Consider the following 22,040-nt stretch of genomic DNA (forward strand, 5'->3'; position numbering starts at 1 on the left):
TTACTAATGTAACTTTCTAGATTTAAATGACAAAGATAGTAATTACTTCCAGTTGATGTTCAGTGTTCGATCAAATTTAAAATCATTCTGCAAAAAAGGAAGGTAAAAATGTTAATAAATTGCATATTCATTGACCAACATACAAGTTGCTTATGCTCCTTAATTTTTTAAATTCTTGATTCCGCTGACCTACTGAAGTGTTTGCCTATGGACCATGGCTACACATACCCTTTGCCTTGAACTGATCTGTTACATTTTATGTTCTTGTGGCTGGAAGTAGCTTGAGTTTGTTAATGCTTGACACACTTTCTTGAATAACAGTTCTTCAGCTGTTAATGTTGTACAAGGTGGCGCTTAAATTTTGTTTGCTTTTTTTCCTTCCTGTATTAGAAAATCTTGGTGCTTTTTGTAAGCTATGTATAAAAGAAATTTTCCTTAAGATTTGTTCATATAATGGTCTGATCCAGGAAAAATAAAATGGGAAAATGGACACTATTTCTGACCTTCAAATAAAACTCTGTATCTTGATTTTCAGACTGTTCACCGAGCCTTGGGGGCATATGCATTGTCTTAAGGCAGGGCTGTTTACCTGTGTGGGATGATAGGTCCCTTAGGATCTGGTGAGGCTGTGGAGGAGAGATGAGGTTCTTGAAAAATGCACAGGGGCACAAAGTCTACATACAATTTCACAGAGGCCAGGGAACCTCCTCGGATAAGGGAAGAGTACAAAAACAGACCTTGTTCCCTTGTTGGCTCCTAGCGTTCACTGCACTACACTTTACGATTCTGAGATTGGAAATTATTAATCAACAGGAAGACTCCACTTTCTACAAAAGTAAGTCTAGAGCTGTTTGCCAAACAGCTAAGGACCTAACCATCTATCCTGTTATTCTCAGAATTTTAGGGTTTATTAAGGAGTCTCTGCATTATATTTCTAGGATCTCCTTTAAAAACAACAACACATTAAGCATTTTGTCATTAGGAAAAATATTATTATTATTATTTTTTGCATTCTGCACCTTCCTATTTCAAGCATAGTCATGTAACATTGTTTTTAAAAGAGGTTTTTTTTCTGTTTTTATTTTGTGGAGAGGGTCTCTAAAACACCTGCATTAATTGTTTGCTGGCTTAATTTCAGTCTATATTCAGAAAACATTTATTCTAAGTATTAACTTTTTTGAAAGTTATTGTACCTGGACTGTGTGATTCCACAGATACTTCCCCAGTGTTCAATTCTATTTCATTTGGTGGTCACATATTTTAGAGGTTGAGCACCCATAACAGGAACCCAATAAATGTTGCTATTGAGCACACTTATTTTGAATTAGTGAACAAGTGAAAGATAGATGAATGTGTGAAAGTATAATCAAGTGGAATAAGTAAAATTACTGTTTACCTCCCCATTTGGTATAAATTCTAATGCACAATTAATGGTTGCTTTCTGCAAATAATTATGAAATAATAAGCTAAACAATTCTGGCATGTCAGACACAGGTTAATCCACAAAGCAATGCCACCAGTGTCTCAGAGATGCTAATTCTGTCACTATTCATTTAGCTAGCACCCTGTGGGAATGTTTAGCTAGCAAAGAAATGATGCAGAACTCATTGCCCTCAAAGCTTAAGCTCTGAGAGTAACCCAGTATGGTTAGATTAATTTGGAATTTCTTTGGGTGGAGTTGGGTCATGGTTGCCACATTTAACAGGACCCTGGTCTTCGAAGTCAATCTGGTTACTTCTCAGATAGTTAAAAAGTAATTCTTTTTTATGTGTTTATCTTTAGATTTTACCCCTAAATTCTTTTCTTGTACAGTTCTGAGAGATGGAAAGGTGTGCAGAAGTTTGCCTTCTACACCCTCAGTTACATTTGAGCAAGCAAAATTTGATAAGTGAAACAAAACAAAAGGACCTCTTCTGCCACTTCATTTGGATGTTATATTTAGTGAGGTGAAGGGAAGATTGGAACGGGAAGAAGGCAGTCCTGGCCACCTGGCCACTGGCCTAAACCCTTTTAGGCCTCAGTTTTCTCTTGTAAAAATTACAAGGCTGTATAACTTTGTAGGTCTTCACTAGCTCAAGTATCAATTGAAGGTAATTTTTTTGTTGTTGCTATTCATTGTGTAACTGAGATAGGGAATAAAAATAATGTGATTATGGAAATTCAAGGAGACTTTCTTTAAAATGTCTAATTACAGTCTAAATCAGTGTTGTCTAATAGGACTTCTTGAGATGATGGAAATACTCTGTGTTTATGCTGTCCAGTATGCTAGCTGTTAGTCACAGGTGGTTGTTGAGCACTTGAAATGTCGCTAGTGTGACTGAGCGACCTAATTTTTAATCTAAATTAAAACATTTAAATAGCCACAGGTGGCTAATAGCTACTATATTGAACAGTGCAGGTTAAGTTCTTAAATATTTATAAGCATTCAAAGGGAATGTCACGTGTAGATTTATCATGACAGTCTTGTTTTTTATTTGATGATTTTGGCAGTTGGGATATTTTAGAATTTGGCAGTTGTACCCCCAAACCTCAATATTGAAATCTTTCTTTAAGCATAGTTGTAGTTGCAGTATGGCCGAGCTACTTGTTACCTTTCCTGGGGATCCTAGAGTTTTTACTTGGTAACTCTGTGCCCACATCACTGGCTTCTTAAAGCTCTGCCATCCTACTAAGGATTGTATGTGTTTACTACAATCTGCCTTTAGACTCCTGTCAGTCCCCTGCAGGGCTCCACGTTTTCCTGTGTTAGGCTTTATAGTATCCGGAGGAGGTTTGGTGGTGTTGAGAGTTGTATCTTTGTATTTTTTATGGGCTTGATTCTGAAACGTTTAAATGCCACTTTAAAAAATACTTGGTCTTTCATTGGCAAGAAGTTTTCAGTCCTAAAATCTTGAGCCATTAGAAAGATGTTTTTAGTACTAAAATACCTAGGTCAGTAGGCCAATAAAAAACAGTTGTCACATGAATGAATTTTCCATTAAGTCTGTGTTAATTGCTTTAGCACTGCAGATACTACAGTCTTAAAATTTCCATGTTTGGGGGTAACAAAGAACTTTGAATGATTCTATGCTGAAATTCTGGACCTTTGAAATGATAAAAATTGTTGTAAAGGCGTTCTTCAGGGTTAATGGTTGAAATTGATAAGCCATGTGTTTGGGACTCAGTCGTTTTTCTATGAGATAATAATTTATATAAGATTAAGTTTTTATATATAGCATGCCAGGTCACAAAACCCATATTATCCTTGAAACTTAGTTCAGCCATAGCGAGTCCAAGAGCTTTCAACGAAAACTTTCATTCCCACTGAGGTTCTGAAGCACATCTTCCCGGGACCACAGGCACTGGTTAGTTCTGTATTGACAAACACAGGCGCTAATTGATGTCAGTCAGTCCCTTGAGTTTTGAATAGAGGGAAACCAAAGCCAGTTGACATTAAGTAAAGTAATAAAAGCGCATGTTAAAAACTTCAAGCAGTACAGAAGAGTAAATGACTTCTTCTTATTCCCATACCATTTCTTCTCCCTAAAAAACTATTAACAGCTTAAGTTTTCTTTTTTCCAAATGGGGCTAAATTACACCTTGCTTTTCTGCTTATATTATTTAGAAGTCAGGTTTATTGAGGTGTAAGTTACATATGGTAACATTTACCTTTTTTTAGGTGTACAGTTCTATGAATTTTGACAAATATATACACCATAATCAAGATACATAACATTTCAGTCCCTCCAGAAAGTTCCTTCTCACTGCTTCATTTTTTTTTTTTTTTTTGCGATACGCGGGCCTCTCACTGTTGTGACCTCTCCCATTGCGGAGCACAGGCTCCAGACGCGCAGGCTCAGTGGCCATGGCTCACGGGCCCAGCCGCTCCGCGGCATGTGGGATCTTCCCGGACCGGGGCACGAACCCGTGTCCCCTGCATCGGCAGGCGGACTCTCAACCACTGCGCCACCAGGGAAGCCCTCACTGCTTCATTTTTGAAACCACCACCATAATCAAGATATAAAACACTTCTGTCACTCCAGATTCAGTTTCAGCTTCAGTTTTAACAGCCGTATAGTATTCAATTATATGGATTTATCTTAATTTTTCTAAATATTCCCTCACTGATTTATATTGAGGTTGTTTCCAGTTTTATAATTCAAACACGGTGTAATAAATACCTTTGTATATAAATCTTGGTGTGCTTTTACAGCTACAAACATAGGGTAAATTCCTAGCAGAGGGATTACAGAATTAAAGGTGGTGAGCATTTAACATTTTGATAGGGCCAAAAGCCTCCCTGCAAAGTCGTACTGATTTACTTTCCAACCAGTTATGCATAAGAGCGTCTGTAACTTACTACACTGGGTGTCACCAAAATTAATTTTTGCTAATTTGATGGATAAGACATTACCTAGCTAAGTAACTTGCATTTTTTTTCTCATTTTAAAAACATATCAAAAAGTTCACACACACACAAAAATCTAACCCATGTTATTTATGGTTAAAACCACAGTATAACATTAGAGGAAATGTGGATAGAAAAATTTTACCTTTTTTCTCACAATCCCAATACGTTTTTCATTTCCTGCTTATTTGTATCTACATTTTTGCAAATATATGTGTACATTTTTATAGTCATTCTCATAGCATATGCACAGGTTGTGCCTGTGTTGTTTGCTTGTAAAAGTTCCCTTTATTTCATAAGCATGTTTTTCTTTGTTCCCAGAATCTTCATTGTAGTAGTTGTATGTTTCTTTTGTTTTGGGACTGTGGCACAGTTCATTTAGTCATTCCACTTCTAAAATTTTTTATACTTTTAAACTTATGAACAAGACTTCAAATACCATATTTTAAAAATAAGAGTTTTTAAAAATCCTTGAAAATTATTTTCTTAGGATAGATTTCTATCAGTCAGATTCTTCTGGATCTAAATGTATCATATTGACATGAGAGGGTAGAATTTTATCATTTGAAATAGTTTTTGTCACTTCATTGGGAATTCAGTAACTTTTTTCCCTGGAGAAGGAAGCAGTTGCATATCAATTTGCTTCTATGCCAGCTTAATCTATTTATTCTTTTTCATGAAAAATTATGAAAATGACATATGCTGCTTGTAAAGATTTCATACAGGTAATCAATGTGTTATCTAGTAAATAAAATTTTTTAATTGAATATTTTTCTCAATAGATCATTTCATGTGTTTCAATATTTTAAAATTACCAAATAATATACAGTGAACTCTCCTTACCCTTGTTCCCAGGGTACAAGGGTACCAATTCCCCTTCTTGGTAGCAGTCAGTATTATCAGATTCTTTCATATTCTTTCAGACATATTCTATGCAGTTTTTTTTTTTTTTTTGCGGTACGTGGGCCTCTCACTGTTGTGGCCTGTCCCGCTGCGGAGCACAGGCTCCAGATGCGCAGACTCAGCGGCCGTGGCTCACGGGCCCAGCCGCTCCACGGCATGTGGGATCTTCCCGGACCGGGGCACGAACCCACGTCCCCTGCATCGGCAGGTGGACTCTCAACCACTGCGCCACCAGGGAAGCCCTATTTTATGCATTTTTAAGCAAATGTATGTGTGTGCTCTGTGTATGTGTGTGTGTGTCTCTTTTTAAGCCACAAATGTTAGCAACCTGCACATACTTTTTTGTACATATTTTCTTAGATTATTTTATTTGTATTTAATTTTTTTAAAGTAGATAATACATATACATTTTTCAAAAGTAAAATAATGTAAAGGCTTGAATAGTCCCCCTTCTATTTCAGTACCCTGTCTGCAACGTACCGCCCTTTGGTGAGTCTTTATGCATAGAGAAGCAAATAGGAAGGTACATATTTTTGTTTTCCTTCTGTAACTCTCAAAGTAACCTTTCACACGTAATCAGGCAGTATAGAATAGGCATTAAGAGCAGAGTGGCTCGGGGGCCGGTTCCCTGCATTCAGGTGTCTGCTCTGCCACACATCATCTGTATAATCGTGGGCAACTTTTTTAACCTGTCTGTGCTTTGTAATCATGTAAAATGATGACTCAGTATACATTCTTTGCTTAGAATAGTACCATACATAAGGAGTATATGTGTTTGCTAGTAGTAGTATTTTTATTATTAGGGACAGTGACCAATAAAATAACATCCACGAATCAGTTCCAATCAGTTTGATGTATATTAGTGATATATATGGATATGGGTAAATTCATTTAACAGAAAGGGATGGATGGGATTTTTCACTTGTTTGAATTCTACTGAAATATTTTAGAAAACTTCCGAAAACAAAAGTGAAGCAGCTAAAATACATTTTGTTGTTCTTTTCTTATGGGTTGATAGTTTTCTTGTTTTTGCATATACTTCTTTAAACTAAACTCAACTTTCTTTATGTAATAAAAGTGTCCCAGAGAAGGTGAGGGTAGAGGTGGCAGCTAAGAATATGAACATTTTTGCATAGTGCATCACATTTTAAAAATACTTTCTCACGCACTTTGTACTCAAATTTGGTAAAAATACATACGTATCTATACATAATATTCAATTTCAGGTGATAGTGGCCCATAAAGTTTTAAAATTCCCTGGCCATATCTTTTAAGGATAAAATTGTTAATAACATTAAAAGTTCTTAAGGCAAGCAAGGGGCTGGGGGACTGAATTATATTTCTGTCCAACTTTTCCATCCTCAGTTCTTAATAAAAAATTAAGGCAACAACGAGACCTCTTTCCCCTTTCCCACCTTCAGATCCTAGTTACAAAATAATATATTTTTATTGTAGGAAATATAAAAACAGAAGACACAGAAATAAGAATCACCTTAAAAGTCCTATCCAGCTTAGTATTATAACAGCTTGGTGTCTAGACTTCCTGCCTTTATTTCTCTATATAGATATGCACACACAGTCACTCGTTATTAATTTGTTTGCCTTCTACAGTGATGGCATCAGGAATGCTATACACACTGGTGTTTGTTTTTTTTAATAAACTTAGTATCATGAACATTTTAATCATGCCATTAAATTATCTATAGAATCATTTATAATAGGTGCATCATATTCCATTGAGCACATGTGCCATGCTGAAATTTATTCTGTAGTATATTTCCTATTCAGGAGCATTTAAAAATAAACTATGTCGGTCAACATCATTATATGCCAATCTTTTTGGACACCCATTGTATCCTGATGATCAATTCTGAGACGTGGAGTTTAGCGGGTTGCAGGATACGTACTTTTTCCGAACTTTTAATACACGTTGCCAAGCTCCTCCAGAGAGTTGGTATCTCCCGAGCGCCAGCCCTGAGATGAGCTTTAGATAAGTCCTTGCCTACGTGAGATGCGAATTTCCCTTCTGCATGGTGCACATTCACTCTCCAGCGCCTCTAGAACCATCTCTTCCTTCTTCCCTACTTCCCTATTTTTCTATTCTTCTGTATCCTTCCTGCTTCCCACCTCATACTCCATAGAAGCTGGATTTGAGCCTGGTTAGAGAAGGAGCCGTTTCAAATGCTGTTTACCTTCCCCTTCACCTGCTTCTTAGTGCATTTGCTATATAAAATACTCTTGAGGCTCTTTTTGTACAGCAACAAGTTTTCAAAAATCATGCTCATTTTTTTCAGTTTTGTAAATTCTGGTTTTCACTTTCGTAATTTTTAGTAACGGTTAATCTGTTGCGTTTTTGAAGCAACCTCATGCTCTAGCACAGTGGTTAAGAGAACTATCTCTATTCCTACAGACAGGGTTCAGATTCCAGCTCCTGTTATTGTTGACTAGCTTTTCTCAGGGTTTTGAGAAGATTTAAAGAGGTGCTCGATACACTGCCTATCATATAGTGAGCACTCGATAGACTAACTTTTATTGGCATCTCATCTGACATATGTGTGAATGAAGCAGGGATTATTTTTCCCATTCTGCGTTTCAGTAAATGGGATCAGAAAGATGGAATACTTTTCGTATTGTCACATCTAGAAAGTGGTGGTGTCTGAATCTGAATTTAGGACTTTTGATCTATAGGGACTACTTCAAAGCAGGAAAGCTAAAGTGAATGACAAGCATTGTTTCTAATAATTAGGACAATACATAGAAGATCATGAAAAGTTTGCACAGCTTTACAGGGGCTTCCAAAAATCTTGACCGGCCTACCAGCAAGTACGTGAGAAGGTGAGCTTAGTTCCAGAAGAGGAATGGTCCCTGTGCATTGTGGCATAGGAGGAGAGGTTGCTGTACCCAAAAGTCTTCCAGACACAAAGGCCAAAGAGAGTTTGTTTTAAAAGTTTAAGATGACTGAGTACTAGGATCAAAACATTTAATAGGTTTCTCTATTTTGGTTTAAATTAGAATGGAGTCCTGTTTGAAATATCTATGCTGATTAGGTTTTTATCTTAACTTGTTTCCGACAGGGCACGGTGCTGATGTGAAGTGTGTAGACTGGCATCCAACAAAAGGGTTAGTTGTTTCAGGAAGTAAAGATAGTCAACAGCCAATCAAGTTCTGGGATCCCAAGACTGGGCAGAGTCTTGCAACACTGTAAGTGATAGGAACCCCACCTTGGTCCCTAAACCAAGGGGAGCAAAGCTGCCTGTATTCTTTACCTTTTAGCTTTTTTTCCCCTCTCATATATTCCTGAAAAAGTAGTGTAGACAACAGATGGACTTACACCTAGAGCCTTCTTATTTATTAAATATGATTTCTCTCTAAATTCCTGATAAAATAAGGCTTGATTTTTGTTCTGCCACATACATCTAAATTTAATTGGGGCGTCACGGGGGTGGGGAGGAGGTGGTTATTGCTACTCTTCTAGCTTTACTGTCTCCTCATCATAATACATTTTGTATGGAATTGATGTGTGTGCCATTTTTTTTTAAACTATGGCTGCACGGCATGTGGGATCATATTCCCCAACCAGGGATCGAACCCACGCCCTCTGCATTGGAAGCGCGGAGTCATAACCACTGTACCACCAGGGAAGTCCCGACATGTGTGCCATTTGTTAGACACAGCCCAGCTTTCTCCATCTCACTACATCTACTTATAGAGAAATTTTCCCTTCATATTTGAATCAGTTCTCATATTTGAGAACTGAAATTTTCCCTTCATATTTGAATCAGTTCTTCATATTTGAATCAGTTCCACATCATAAAAAATTTTCTCTTTGAATTATCAGTAAACATTCACAGTTCTGTGAATATGTTGTTAACGTTTTTTTGACTAAGCAGCTGTATCCTGGTCCCTCTGATTGGGAATTGAGCCATACCCAGAGTGAGCTGGCTGGAGCAAGGCTGCCTTGTTGCACAGCTCCAGTGGCCACAACCAAATAGGACGCCTTGTGAATGGTGCTCCTTGGAGATGTGCATTGTGCAGGCCTCAGCGGTTGCAGAGTCTTTAGTTCAAATTAACCCTCAAACTATCTTGTGTCCTTTTTAAAATTGCTTTGACTTAATGAGAGAAGCTTCATTGAATTTTTAAAATTGAATGAGCTTTATCGAATATTAATTTATGTGTTCAAGTGCTTCCCCTGCTTCACAGATAAACTTTTCTATCCAGTTGAAGTTCTCCTATTTTAACTAGTTAGTGAAAGCTGTGCTTAGATAATGGACATTATTTCTTTCTGTCTTTGACCTATTTCTTTCACGTGTACTTTTAACCATGGTCCTATAATGTTACATGCTTTATTACTTCTAGGCCAAAGTTCTTGCCATCTTGACTGCCATGTGCTTTTCAAGAAAAATGGTCATTATATTGATTCATACTTGTTTTGAATTCTGACAGATTATTTTCTTGGTACTTTGTTTGTAGTCATGCCCATAAAAACACAGTAATGGAAGTGAAATTAAATCTCAATGGTAACTGGCTACTCACAGCATCACGTGACCACCTCTGTAAACTTTTCGACATCCGAAACCTGAAAGAAGAGCTTCAAGTCTTCCGAGGTCATAAGAAAGAAGCTACAGGTCGGCGGCTATGATATGCTTCTCATTTTGACTGTTACCTGTAGTGTTCTGAGATCCTAATAGTTTTGTCCTTCTCCGTGTTTTTGTTTACAGCTGTGGCCTGGCATCCTGTTCATGAAGGACTTTTTGCCAGTGGAGGGTCTGATGGCTCTTTGTTATTCTGGCATGTTGGGTATGTGGCACTTACTATGTAAAAAGTTGTAAATTTTATGAAGAGAGCACCTGAACATGAAAAAAATGATAGTGTTTTGTATTTTTTCTGAGTGTTCATATGTCCTGTATCTGTAAACCCAGTTTGGAACAGAAAACTTAGCATCTCTCTTTTTGGCTATGGAAGTCTTGAAGGGAGAGTAAGACCAACTTCCTTGTTTCTTGTGGTGAGGTCATTTCTGAAGCATTTCCCCTCTGAGGTACTCTGGATAAAAGACTGTATTCCTGATGACAAATCAGTACCTCTGAAACATGTGGAATTGACCAGATTTAAAGTAACTGACTTTGGTAGCTTTGTGTTGCGCTAAAAGAAAATGTCTTTCTTGGTGGGGGAGGGGTTGGGTAACTTTTGTGAAAAAGACTACTTTCTGTGGTGCCATTACAGGGTAGAGAAAGAAGTGGGTGGGATGGAGATGGCCCATGAAGGAATGATTTGGAGTCTGGCTTGGCATCCTCTTGGACATATTCTCTGCTCAGGCTCAAATGACCATACTAGGTAAGCTTTATGTCAAAAATAACAAGGAATTACTGTATTTATGGAGCAGCAGGAGATAAATGTATATCTTATTCATATAGGAATGTATTAATTTGTTTTCTAACTTACTCTTAAGGACATGTTGGTAGTGGTTTATAAATATGTATATTACAAGGAGATTGGGTATTGAATATGACTTTCTTATTTGAATTTTGTTTTGCCTTCTAATTTAAAAAGTGTCTTTCTACATTAAAAATGTTTAGAATAAGGCATTGTAAAACTTTGTTGTTTTTGCCAGAGGACTGCTAAGTACTGTTAAGTGCCCAGAAATACACTGAAACCGTGCTCCTCTCCTCCCCCCCTCCAAATACTTTTATTTTGACAGCAAATTTTGGACCCGAAACCGACCAGGTGATAAAATGCGAGATCGATACAATCTAAACCTGTTGCCTGGAATGTCTGAAGATGGAGTGGAATACGGTGAGGTTCTTGCATGTTTATCTGTCTTTGAAATCTGATATTCTGTTATAAAAGTGTTAGGTGTTGAGAAGATTTTGCAAAACGAATTTTAGTTTTATAGTTTATGGATTTATAAATCGCCAGCAATAATTTTCATTTTTATAAAGTGTTAATTTTATTGGCCTGATACATTTATAAAATCTCTATTGACACTGGCTGTATTCCTATGTACAGATGACCTTGAACCTAATAGCCTGGCAGTAATTCCAGGGATGGGAATACCAGAACAACTAAAATTAGCTATGGAACAAGAACAGATGGGTAAGAGAAGTTGTACCTATAAATTTTACCTTTTCTGTAATTTTACCTATTTCTTATAATCATGATATTAAATTATGTTGAAAATGCCAAAATGATGTATGTTGAGAAATGTTGATAAAAGTGATGTAAACTGCACGATATTTAGAATCTGTTCTTCCGAAAATGTGTTCATTGATGAAGTGACCACTTTCTTTTATTTCCTTGGCTAACTACTTCTCTTTATGGTTTCAGGGAAAGATGAATCAAACGAAATTGAAATGACAATTCCAGGTTTAGATTGGGGAATGGAGGAGGTGATGCAAAAGGATCAGAAAAAAGTACCTCAGAAGAAAGTTCCTTATGCAAAACCTATTCCTGCTCAGTTTCAGCAGGTGAGTAACTAGAAGTGCACCCCTGCCCACTTGGTGGGAGACTCCGCTTGGTAAGTCTAACTGAAGTGCAGAAGTAGGTTTCTCTTGGATTATCTCATCTGTTGAAGGTATTTCTGTACTACAGACATTTTTTGAGCATTCTTCACATATTTCAGGCATTATTAGACATAGTTCCCATGTGTTGCTTTGCAGTTAGTCCTGAGTTTGTCATGAATCTTCTCTAGGTCTTCTTTTATTCTCACCTTCTTGTTATCATTCCAAGCTATCAGAAGCAGGAAAAAAGAGACATGGAGCAGGGAGAGTATGTTGACCCTCTTCAACATATTTTGTCTGTCTTCCACTTTGTTCCCTCAACACAGAGTGCACGTGTCCTTTTGAAGAGGCAGGCAGGTGTTGCATCTTAATAACATGTGAGATCTTGCAGCTTTTATCAACAACAATTTCTACCTAGTGATGTGCTTGCCTGACTCCATTCCTGTGTCACTAAGAATTAGTATTAGAAATAAAGATAGTTTACCAGCTGAGCCGACTTGTATTCACCAGGTTGGAATGAGCCACTGACATTATAGAATGGCTTTCTCATTCTGTCATTATGATTTACACACTTAGAGTATACTTTAATATTCTCTTCTTTCCCAAGGCTTGGATGCAAAATAAAGTCCCAATTCCTGCCCCAAACGAGGTACTGAATGACAGAAAAGAAGACATTAAATTGGAAGAGAAGAAAAAAACACAAGCAGAAATCGAACAAGAGATGGCCACATTGCAGTATACTAACCCACAGCTTCTGGAGGTGTGTGACGCTCTTCTGGGGGATTCGAGATCATCTAAGAAAGTAGTGATTAACGTTTTGTTTATTGATATGCTCTTAAGGAGAAGGGAATGGACTCTCAGATGGGTCTGATGAGCAATATCATTTCTTATTGCTGCATTAGGAAGCTAGTTTCTAAAAGAATCGTGTTTCTTAGACTTTTAAAACCAGATCAGTCAAGCAGCAAGTAGACCTAAGTTGAATATACGTTTTTTAATAGACAGGATAAACCAACATAGTTTTAATTTGGATTCATTTACTTATCCACGGATAAAAAATTTCTTTCTGTCAGCTCTAGAACAGGTGGTTTGTTCTTATTTTCCCTACCTTTGGCAGCTACCAAGAATGGTAAAACACTAGTAAATTGTTGGGCTTTCCCTGATCAAGATGGATATAAATAGTCCTGACTGCTGTTTCCCAGCACCTAAAAAGAAGCATTCTAGAGTCTGGAAGCCTGAGTACCTTCAGAACATCTGAATATCATATGGACTCTAGAGGCCACTCAGTACCTTATGTTTGTTTTGAGGCTCCCCTAATGAAATAAGTGATAGCAATATTGTCATCTTTAAGGGCTCTGGCATTTTTATCAGCATGCTTTTTCTTCCTTTCTTTCCAGCAACTTAAAATTGAAAGACTTGCACAGAAACAGGCTGAGCAAATTCAGCCTCCTCCTTCATCTGGCACCCCTCTCCTGGGACCCCAGCCCTTTCCAGGACAAGGTCCAATGTCTCAGATTCCTCAAGGTTTTCAACAGCCTCATCCATCTCAGCAGATGCCAATGAACATGGCTCAAATGGGGCCTCCAGGTCCACAGGGACAGTTTAGGCCCCCTGGACCCCAGGGACAAATGGGACCACAGGGTCCTCCACTGCATCAGGGAGGTGGGGGGCCACAAGGATTCATGGGACCACAAGGGCCCCAGGGCCCACCCCAGGGGTTGCCGAGGCCTCAGGACATGCATGGGCCCCAAGGAATGCAAAGGCATCCTGGACCTCATGGCCCTTTGGGACCTCAAGGACCACCTGGACCACAGGGCACTTCTGGTCCTCAAGGTCATATGGGTCCTCAGGGCCCACCTGGCCCACAAGGTCACATAGGCCCCCAAGGCCCACCTGGTCCCCAGGGTCACTTGGGCCCTCAGGGACCTGGTACTCAAGGTATGCAGGGACCACCTGGTCCCAGAGGAATGCAAGGACCTCCCCATCCTCATGGGATGCAAGGTGGGCCAGGGTCTCAAGGGATCCAAGGTCCTGTGTCTCAGGGACCTCTGATGGGATTGAATCCAAGAGGAATGCAGGGTCCTCCAGGCCCCCGAGAGAACCAGGGTCCTGCTCCCCAAGGGATGATGCTGGGCCACCCGCCTCAAGAGATGAGAGGACCTCATCCTCCAAGTGGACTGCTGGGACATGGCCCTCAGGAGATGCGAGGTCCTCAGGAGATGCGAGGCATGCAGGGGCCTCCACCCCAAGGATCAATGATGGGCCCTCCCCAGGAATTGCGAGGGCCTCCAGGCTCACAAGGTCAGCAGGGGCCGCCCCAGGGCTCTTTGGGACCTCCACCCCAGGGTGGCATGCAAGGGCCCCCTGGACCTCAGGGACAGCAGAACCCGGCAAGAGGGCCACATCCATCTCAAGGGCCAATACCATTCCAGCAGCAGAAAACAGCTCTGCTAGGTGATGGGCCCCGGGCCCCCTTCAACCAGGTATTATTTCTTTCCAACTTGTAGGCATTACACTTTGGGAAAATACACTCTGCACTGAGGTGGCACTTCCAAATGCTGAGAAAGGCAGTCACAGCTGGTATAGATGTCTCTCAAGTAGTGATGGTGGCTTGAGAATAGCATCATGGCTGAAGAAAGAAATTAGAGTAATTAAGTAGATACCAAATACATCGCAATATGAATCTTTACTTCTCAACCTATGTTTTTGAATAGAGGTTCTTCCAGAAATGATGCAGTCCCTGTTGAATACAGTTCATAATTGTCCCAGGGCTCCAAAAGAGCTGTGGCCCTGAGGAGGGTGAGGAGGGAGCATGGGTGGCTCTGATCCTGTCCTGCTCTATTTTCTGGGCTATTGCCTTTGTAGGCTGGTGTTTCATGGGCTTGCCGGACAGCTGAGCCACCCCCTATCTGCCTGCTGATCTGCCTGCCGGCTCTACTGTTAAGATAGTGTGGGGTGTTTAACTCATGAGTATACTGTAGACTGTGATCTCACTATTTTCATTTCAGTGAATGCTTTTAGAGATCTCTTGAGTCCAGAATTGTGCGTTTTCAAATGGTGACCCTTTGGATGAAGTTCCGTTCAAGTTGTTTTTTTTAGCTCACATATAAAAGTGTTTACAGGAGGGAGTATTTCTGTAGAAATTTTCTTGGCCCTTTTTAGAGGATTCTGTTATTGTCAGCCAAGTTTTTCTACCCATTCTCTGAGCTGTGCTTGAGAGGTGGTGTGATGAGAGTTCAGTTTGCTTGGGCTGAATTGCAGAAGACTGCATGGGCGTGAGTGGATTGAACACTGTTTGGCTCTGTGGTGTCTGCATTTTTCTGAATTTCATAGTCTGAAAGCGTTATTTGGGTATGCACAACTGGGTTTGTGTCCTTGAAGTCAGTCGTGGACCAAAAGGAAGTGAGTGACTGAGCGAGCTGGTGTTGCAAGGCACTCAGTTCCTGTGGAAGAGGGCCTGCTGTGGATGCTGTGTGTAGAACACACAACACCTCAGAGAGTCTGTAATGGGAAGGTGACCATTGGATTCAACTGAGTTAAAATAACTAGATTATATGTTCCTCTTCAGCACATCTTCCAGAACTTAAAAATGTCATACCAATGAAGAATCTGATGGCATTTGAGTTTATTTCCAGAACTTATTGGGCACTTTCACAGTTTAGGATGTTTAATAAATCTAGGTTTACCTTCCAGAACTGTCCTAAGACTTAAAAGTAATATATGTTTTATTAATGCAGAGTATATTTGTGTGTGTTTATAATATTTACCTACCTAACCTTATGTTAGTGAATGAACAGTTTTCATTTTGGAGGATAAAAACATAATGAACTGTAGCTATCACCTTGTGACTGAAATTATAGAAACATGTCATATTCCAGAGGACAGGTCTGTTGGGGACAATTTAATACGTTTTTATTGTATCATATAGTAAAAGATTTTACACATGAAAAGCAAAGTGGCTCTAAAAATTTAATTGACCTATAGAAATATTGGTGGCATGAGAATGGAGGATTAATATATTATAGGGCATTTCACATCTCAGAAGTCTGATAAAAAGCTTTGCTTGTATTTCTTTTTCTTTTTTTTTGCTTATATTTCTTACACTGATATCTGACTTTCTTCACTTTGACCAGGTCAGCTAGCTATTTATTTATTTATTTGTTTATTTATTTATTTATTATTTTTGGCTGTGTTGGGTCTTTGTTGCTGTGTGCAGGCTTTCTCTAGCTGCAGCGAGCGGGGACTACTCCTTGTTGCGGTGTGCGGGCTTCTCATTGAGGTGGCTTCTCTTGTTGCGGAGCACGGGCTCCAGGAGCGTGGGCTTCAGTAGTTGTGGCACGTGGGCTCGGTAGTTGTGGCTCGCGGGCTCTAGAGCACAGGCTTAGCAGTTGTGGTGAGGGCTTAGCTGCTCCGCGGCATGTGGGATCCTTGCAGACCACGGCTCGAACCCGTGTCCCCTGCATTGGCAGGCGGATTCTTAACCACTGAGCCACCAGGGAAGTCCCCCAGGTCAGTTATTTAAACCAGTTGTTTTAACCAGTTGGTTAAATTTAATGGAATTGCCTTCAGGTGTTACAGTGATAGCATGAAAGATGTTGATAAGAGCTGCCCTTGAATAAAAGGGACAAGAAACAAAGGAATATGGAAATTACTGGTATTGAGTTACTGATGGCAATTTAACTGCAGTGCTATAAATGAGTCCTATCAACGCTGCTCTTTCTTGTAGCTACTTTGGAATGTGAAAGCACTTTTGCTATTGATGGTTTTGAAACTCTGCTATTCTCATGGTAGGTCCAGTCACTAAATGCATTTTTTATATGAAGGAATGACTAGATATATATTTGATTATTTGTTTGTCAAGAGACCAGATCCAAGGTCACTGGGCAGTGTGGGGAATCTGAATTTAGACATGGCTGGATAAAAATACAGAATATTAGGACTGGGGACAAGCTGGGGTTGCAGAGCAAGGAGGTTAAGAGGATCAGAGCAGTAGGTTTGCATCAGACAGAAGCTGCAAGAACCCATGAACCCATGTCCCGAACCCATGTCCCGGGTAACGTAGCTGGGAATGCGTAGTGGGTGCTGAGCACGGGGGAGTTAGACAGTAGAGGTTAGGGAGTGAAAGGAGAAAGCAGTGAGTGAACACCTTGCTCATCAGGAACCCCTTTCTTACTCTCCTGCTCCCCGCCTTTTAAACCTGGCCATAACCTCTTGAGAGGATGGATATTTTCTATAGCTGGAAAGGGGTCATGGATGCGAGAGCAGAGTTTACCTGTCCTGGCGGGTTTCCAAGCCTTTACTTTTGCTAGAAGTTCCGCCTGTGTGCAGAGTGTTGTTGTTTTATGTTATGATTTCTGACTTTCCACTGAGGTTCTTGCTTGGCATTACAAGTAAAGATTTAGCTTTAAATAAAACTTATCAGGAGGTTTAAAATACAAGTGTTTCCTTTTATTATGGTCAGAGAAGTATCTCCTTTCCCCCAATTTAATGACAATTTTGCTATGATGTCACTAGGTATATATTTACTCCTGGAAGCTTTGGGGTAACCTAGTGTTTTTATCGTGTCACATTATGATACAATTGCTGTTCATGAAGCACAAGCCTTTGATTTCACACCCCCGCTTTAAAAACATCTTTTCAGGAAGGACAGAACGCAGGCCCCCCACCCTTGATACCAGGCCTAGGGCAGCAGGGAGCACAAGGTCGCATCCCCCCTCTTAACCCTGGACAAGGACCTGGCCCTAACAAAGGTAAATATCTGCTTGGCTGAATAAGAGATTATATTCTATCTCCTTCGGGTAAATCTTAACAATAGTTTTACTGGTAAGTAATTGATAGAATGGTCATTTGAACCTCTAGGAAAAATAAGAGCGTAGTCAATTCAGGCAATAGCTTTGTCTTATGTTGTTTTCGTAGATTTGCTTTAGTTAGCCCAAATTCTGCCCAGAGGAAACAGCTGCTTACTACCAGAAGTGGGCGGTGAAACCCCTTGGACAACCACCAAGAGCAGGGCCTGGGCCACAGGCCGGCCTTGCTCATCTCCTGGGAATGGGAGTGGTTCCTGTGCTAACTGAATGCAAGCGTATGTTTTTAGCATCCCAGAGAGCTGAACTGGCTCAGTTTAAATTTTTGATGGGATAAAGAATTCAGAGATTTTGACGGTGTTTTTTTTTTATTTTATTTTTTTTTCTTGCGCTACGCGGGCCTCTCACTGCTGCAGCCTCTCCCGTTGCGGAGCACAGGCTCCGGACGCGCAGGCTCAGCGGCCATGGCTCATGGGCCCAGCCGCTCCGAGGCATGTGGGATCCTCCTGGACCGGGGCATGAACCCGTGTACCCCACATCGGCAGGCGGACTCTCAACCACTGCGCCACCAGGGAAGCCCTGACGGTGTTTTTAATATCACCCCCTCCTCCCCTCAAATTGTGTCATATACTGAATTCTTTAGCTGGTTACATTGTTCTGTACCCTTTGAAAAGAAGAAAGCCATGTACCAGTGTGTTGTGCCTCAGGCTGTCGATGATATGAAAAGCACAGAGATGAGAATTGTCAGTGTTGAGATGTGAGGCTCTGTGGAAGTTGAGTCACCCCTAAGGGTTGGAAGGGGGCACACGCAGGAGCCGCAGTCCCTGCTTTGCGAGGTGTTCAGCTCTCACACGCGCAGGAAGAGCTGGAGCGGGACTGTGGTGAGTGGGCAGCTCCTGGGTGGAGAGTTAGAGGGTGGGACCGGGAGGGAGTGCGGGTGGATGGAGTTGTACGTTCAGTGCGCCTTTTCACGGGGGAACAAGCCAGAGAATCGTGAGCATTGTGGAGACGTCACTACAAAGAACTAGACCCCTTTTAATTTTTAATTGGCTAAGCCCACAGCACCTTGTGGTACATGTTAGGTTTCTTGCCCCCATTTGATTAGATTAAGAAAAGTCCTTGTCAGCATTTTCAGCCCTAGGACTTTGGGAATTTAAAGCTTAGTCCTGAATTTACATGAGTCACTAGAGGTAGGAAAGGGAGAGGTAAAGGAATTAGGAAAATGTTTATTTTAGTTTCATCCTATGGAAGCCGTGGCCAACAGGGAAAAAGAGAAAGAAAGCATCAAGAACCAATTCTGGATTTGGGGACCCTAAGAAAAGAAGTCTGTTTCCCACAAGGTACAGCCATCAGCAAACCGAGAGCCTGCCTCTCTCCCTCTCCCCCACCTTGTGTCTGTCTCCACCTACTTCCCTCTCCTCCTTGCTCTTCCCCTTTTCTCTTCACCACCCCCACCCCCACCACACCCCCGTCTCTCTCTTCCTCCTTTCTCCTCCCAGGGACCAAAGGGAGAAGGGAGAGCCGAGAAAGTGGCCCTGCCGGCCCCCACTGGATTAACCAGCGCCACCGCCCGTCACCGGGGGCCACATCCCTTCTGATTTGTAGTGGTGGGTTTCTTTCTTTGGAGGAGCCAGGGTACTTTTAAGCAGATAGAGGTAATGGGAGGATTATTATTCATAGGTAAGTTCGAATGGAATGTGTTCAGCTTCCTCAGGTCAAAGGTCTGCTGTGTCTGAGGTCACACGAAGTCCAAGCAACATGAAGGCAGAGAAGGAGCCATTAGCTGCAGGGTCACACTGGGAAGTGAGGGGCTGTTTACCAGGAGGAAAGACGCCTGGGGTATTTGAACAAAAAGGCAACTTCGAAGGCGCTTTCCTCAGCATGGAGAGGACTGGTTTAATGGAAGGAAAGAAGGGAAGGTAGAGGGGACAGAGAAAGCTTGAAAGAAGAGAGAGTCCTTCTCATGGTGTATTTTTATACTAAGATTTCCAAGTATTTTAAACATGTTGAATGGTGAGGAGGAATTGAAATGGCCAAGAGAAATGCGTAAAAATGAGAGAGGAAGGCTGTTAGAAGGGTAAGGATTATGGCCGACTGTGCCGTAAGGAAAGGAAGTTCGTCTTGATTGCCAGGGAAAAGCAGTAAAAGGCATGAGCTGGGCAAGTGGAGGAATTTCACTTTTAAAAGTTAGTTGTTTTAGAAGCAAGAGTGTCCCTTTGCCATCTACATTAAAAAATATATTTGATTTAAAGTGTATGTTGACAGAAAATAGGTGTACATTTACAATGGCTGCAATAATCATTCAGTAGCCAGGAAAACAAATCCCTTCAGACTAAACTCAGTGTAATTGGCCCCTTTCCAATTTTATTCAGTACTCTGAATATATTACATATATTAAAATATTTTTAAAAAAATCTTTAGTGGGTTTCCAAGCTCTTATCTGCGAAGAATGGTGATGATATTATAGACGAGGGATATCATTCATGGAAAGGGACAGAAAAAGTGTTTATATAAACCCTGAAACTGAAGTACAGCAAGGCTGTTTGGTCACAAAGCAGTTATTAGAGAGGCCCATGCTTCCATGTACCTTACAGAGGATTTTGTTAAGAATCAAAGTATGAGCTAACAAATCAAGTTAAATGAACTAGGAGTTAAAGGAGAGACATCATGGCAGTGTAGGCCTGTGGCCCTGTGGTGAGCTTGCGGGCTTTTACAAACGCAGAGGTGAATTCCTTGTACTTGGCTCCCCGGCTTTCAGCATGAATTTTCCCTGTTGCCTTCTCCCTGGGTATGGGGAGTGGGCCCAACAAAAACACTGAAGGAATGGGGGCAGGAAGGGAAGCCCGTTCTTATGCCGGTGAGGCTCTCTTGTGTTTTCTAAATGAATCTTCATATCAGCTGAGTTGCTAATCTCATTTGAGATTGATAATTTGCCCTAGGCTGAGTTGCTTAGCTAATGAGTGATGAAATCTGTACCCCCAAAACCCTTGTTCTTTTCATCATATGATGCCTTAGGGACGTTTGTCTCCTAAGTATGCCGGGAACCAAAAAGGGAAAACATTCTTAATAAAAGCATGCATTCTGAAATTTTAAGATGCTGAAAATCAGACCTACGTCGGCAGGATTCCTGGAAGACAAGGTAAAAATCAGTTTTGTTTCCTTTAGGTGACTCACGTGGCCCTCCGAACCATCACATGGGCCCAATGTCAGAGAGACGGCACGAGCAGAGCAGCGGTCCCGAGCACGGTCCCGAGAGGGGTCCTTTCCGGGGCGGCCAGGACTGCAGGGGTCCCCCTGATAGGCGCGGCCCTCACCCCGACTTCCCCGATGACTTCAGCAGACCAGATGACTTCCACCCCGACAAGCGCTTTGGCCACCGGTTACGTGAATTTGAGGGGCGAGGAGGACCTTTACCGCAAGAAGAGAAGTGGAGGCGTGGGGGCCCTGGGCCTCCGTTTCCTCCTGATCACAGGGAGTTCAGTGAGGGGGATGGCCGGGGCGCGGCCCGGGGCCCTCCAGGGGCGTGGGAAGGCCGCAGACCTGGAGACGAGCGCTTCCCCCGGGATCCTGAGGACCCACGGTTTCGAGGGCGCAGAGAAGAAAGGTGGGATGGATACTTCATGGGTCCGTTTCTTCTTCCCTGGAGCTTTCCACCTGTTCTCTCCACAAAAGTCTCTTTCCTCTCTCACTTGGGGAGAGAGTACCCTCCCCCCTCTAGGTTTTGTGTTTAGACTTAAAAATATGTATATGCCTTTAACATTTATGTGGTTCTTTTTTGTCTCTACAATTTAGAAATCTTTTTCTTTTTGCTTATTACTTGGTCCTTTTAAACAGATAGGTGGGTCAGTGTACTGTAAAGTTTCTTGGATTTGGATAGAAATCTCCAGGTTCTCTTGGTTAGAATGATGAAATAGGAGACAGATATCTAGATTGAGAATAAAGGAATTACTGAGTAGATAGTTTCTGTGTAATTGCCTAAAGATCTTAACAAAATCCAATCAAACTGAAAAATAATCTTGCTGTTAAATTAGGTTGAGGTCAGGCTTGAACACTCAACTTGCTTGGGGTAACGAAAGGAATAGAAGTAGTAGGGAGAAAAAAACAAGAATTAGTGAAATCTCAAGTGAGACTCAGAGTAATCAGTGATATAATAATTGAGTATTTACCTTGTGCCAGATGTTACTTCGCTTAACTGCTAGAGTGAGTTGTGAGATAGGTGCTACCGTCAGCATTTACAGATAAGGGATGACATGGAGAGTCAGTGCAGTTTCTTGACTTTGGAAGGTCCCATAGGTGGTAAGTGTAAGAGCAGCTTCAGGCCTGGGCCATCCGACTGCAGTGCCCAAGCTGTGCTGTCCAGCACTCCTGCCTTTCCTGCCTCAGTCCTCTCTCTTGTGTCTTCTTTTCCCATCATACTTCTCATGACTGTCGCTTGCAGGTAATTGAAGTAAGGGT

General features: G+C 41.2%; 1 protein-coding gene across 5 annotated transcripts in view; it reads left to right on the plus strand.

Moving 5' to 3' along the window:
* Positions 1 to 22,040, plus strand: part of WDR33 (WD repeat domain 33) — a 103,502-nt gene that overhangs the window by 74,061 nt on the left and 7,401 nt on the right. For 3 of the 5 annotated variants that reach the window (XM_079924101.1, XM_079924102.1, XM_079924103.1), the window contains exons 8-20: positions 8,365 to 8,491; positions 9,761 to 9,915; positions 10,009 to 10,087; positions 10,511 to 10,621; positions 10,986 to 11,080; positions 11,294 to 11,380; positions 11,612 to 11,751; positions 12,392 to 12,544; positions 13,179 to 14,264; positions 17,423 to 17,531; positions 18,821 to 18,925; positions 19,085 to 19,192; positions 20,751 to 21,189. In XM_079924101.1, the coding sequence (XP_079780227.1) occupies positions 8,365 to 8,491; positions 9,761 to 9,915; positions 10,009 to 10,087; positions 10,511 to 10,621; positions 10,986 to 11,080; positions 11,294 to 11,380; positions 11,612 to 11,751; positions 12,392 to 12,544; positions 13,179 to 14,264; positions 17,423 to 17,531; positions 18,821 to 18,925; positions 19,085 to 19,192; positions 20,751 to 21,189 (2,794 nt within the window). The remainder of the gene's footprint in view (positions 1 to 8,364; positions 8,492 to 9,760; positions 9,916 to 10,008; positions 10,088 to 10,510; positions 10,622 to 10,985; positions 11,081 to 11,293; positions 11,381 to 11,611; positions 11,752 to 12,391; positions 12,545 to 13,178; positions 14,265 to 17,422; positions 17,532 to 18,820; positions 18,926 to 19,084; positions 19,193 to 20,750; positions 21,190 to 22,040) is intronic. The other 2 variants (XM_079924104.1, XM_079924105.1) reach the window with 2 other exon arrangements.

This window comes from Stenella coeruleoalba (genome assembly GCF_951394435.1).
Source record: "Stenella coeruleoalba genome assembly, chromosome: 6".
Lineage (NCBI taxonomy): Eukaryota > Metazoa > Chordata > Mammalia > Artiodactyla > Delphinidae > Stenella > Stenella coeruleoalba.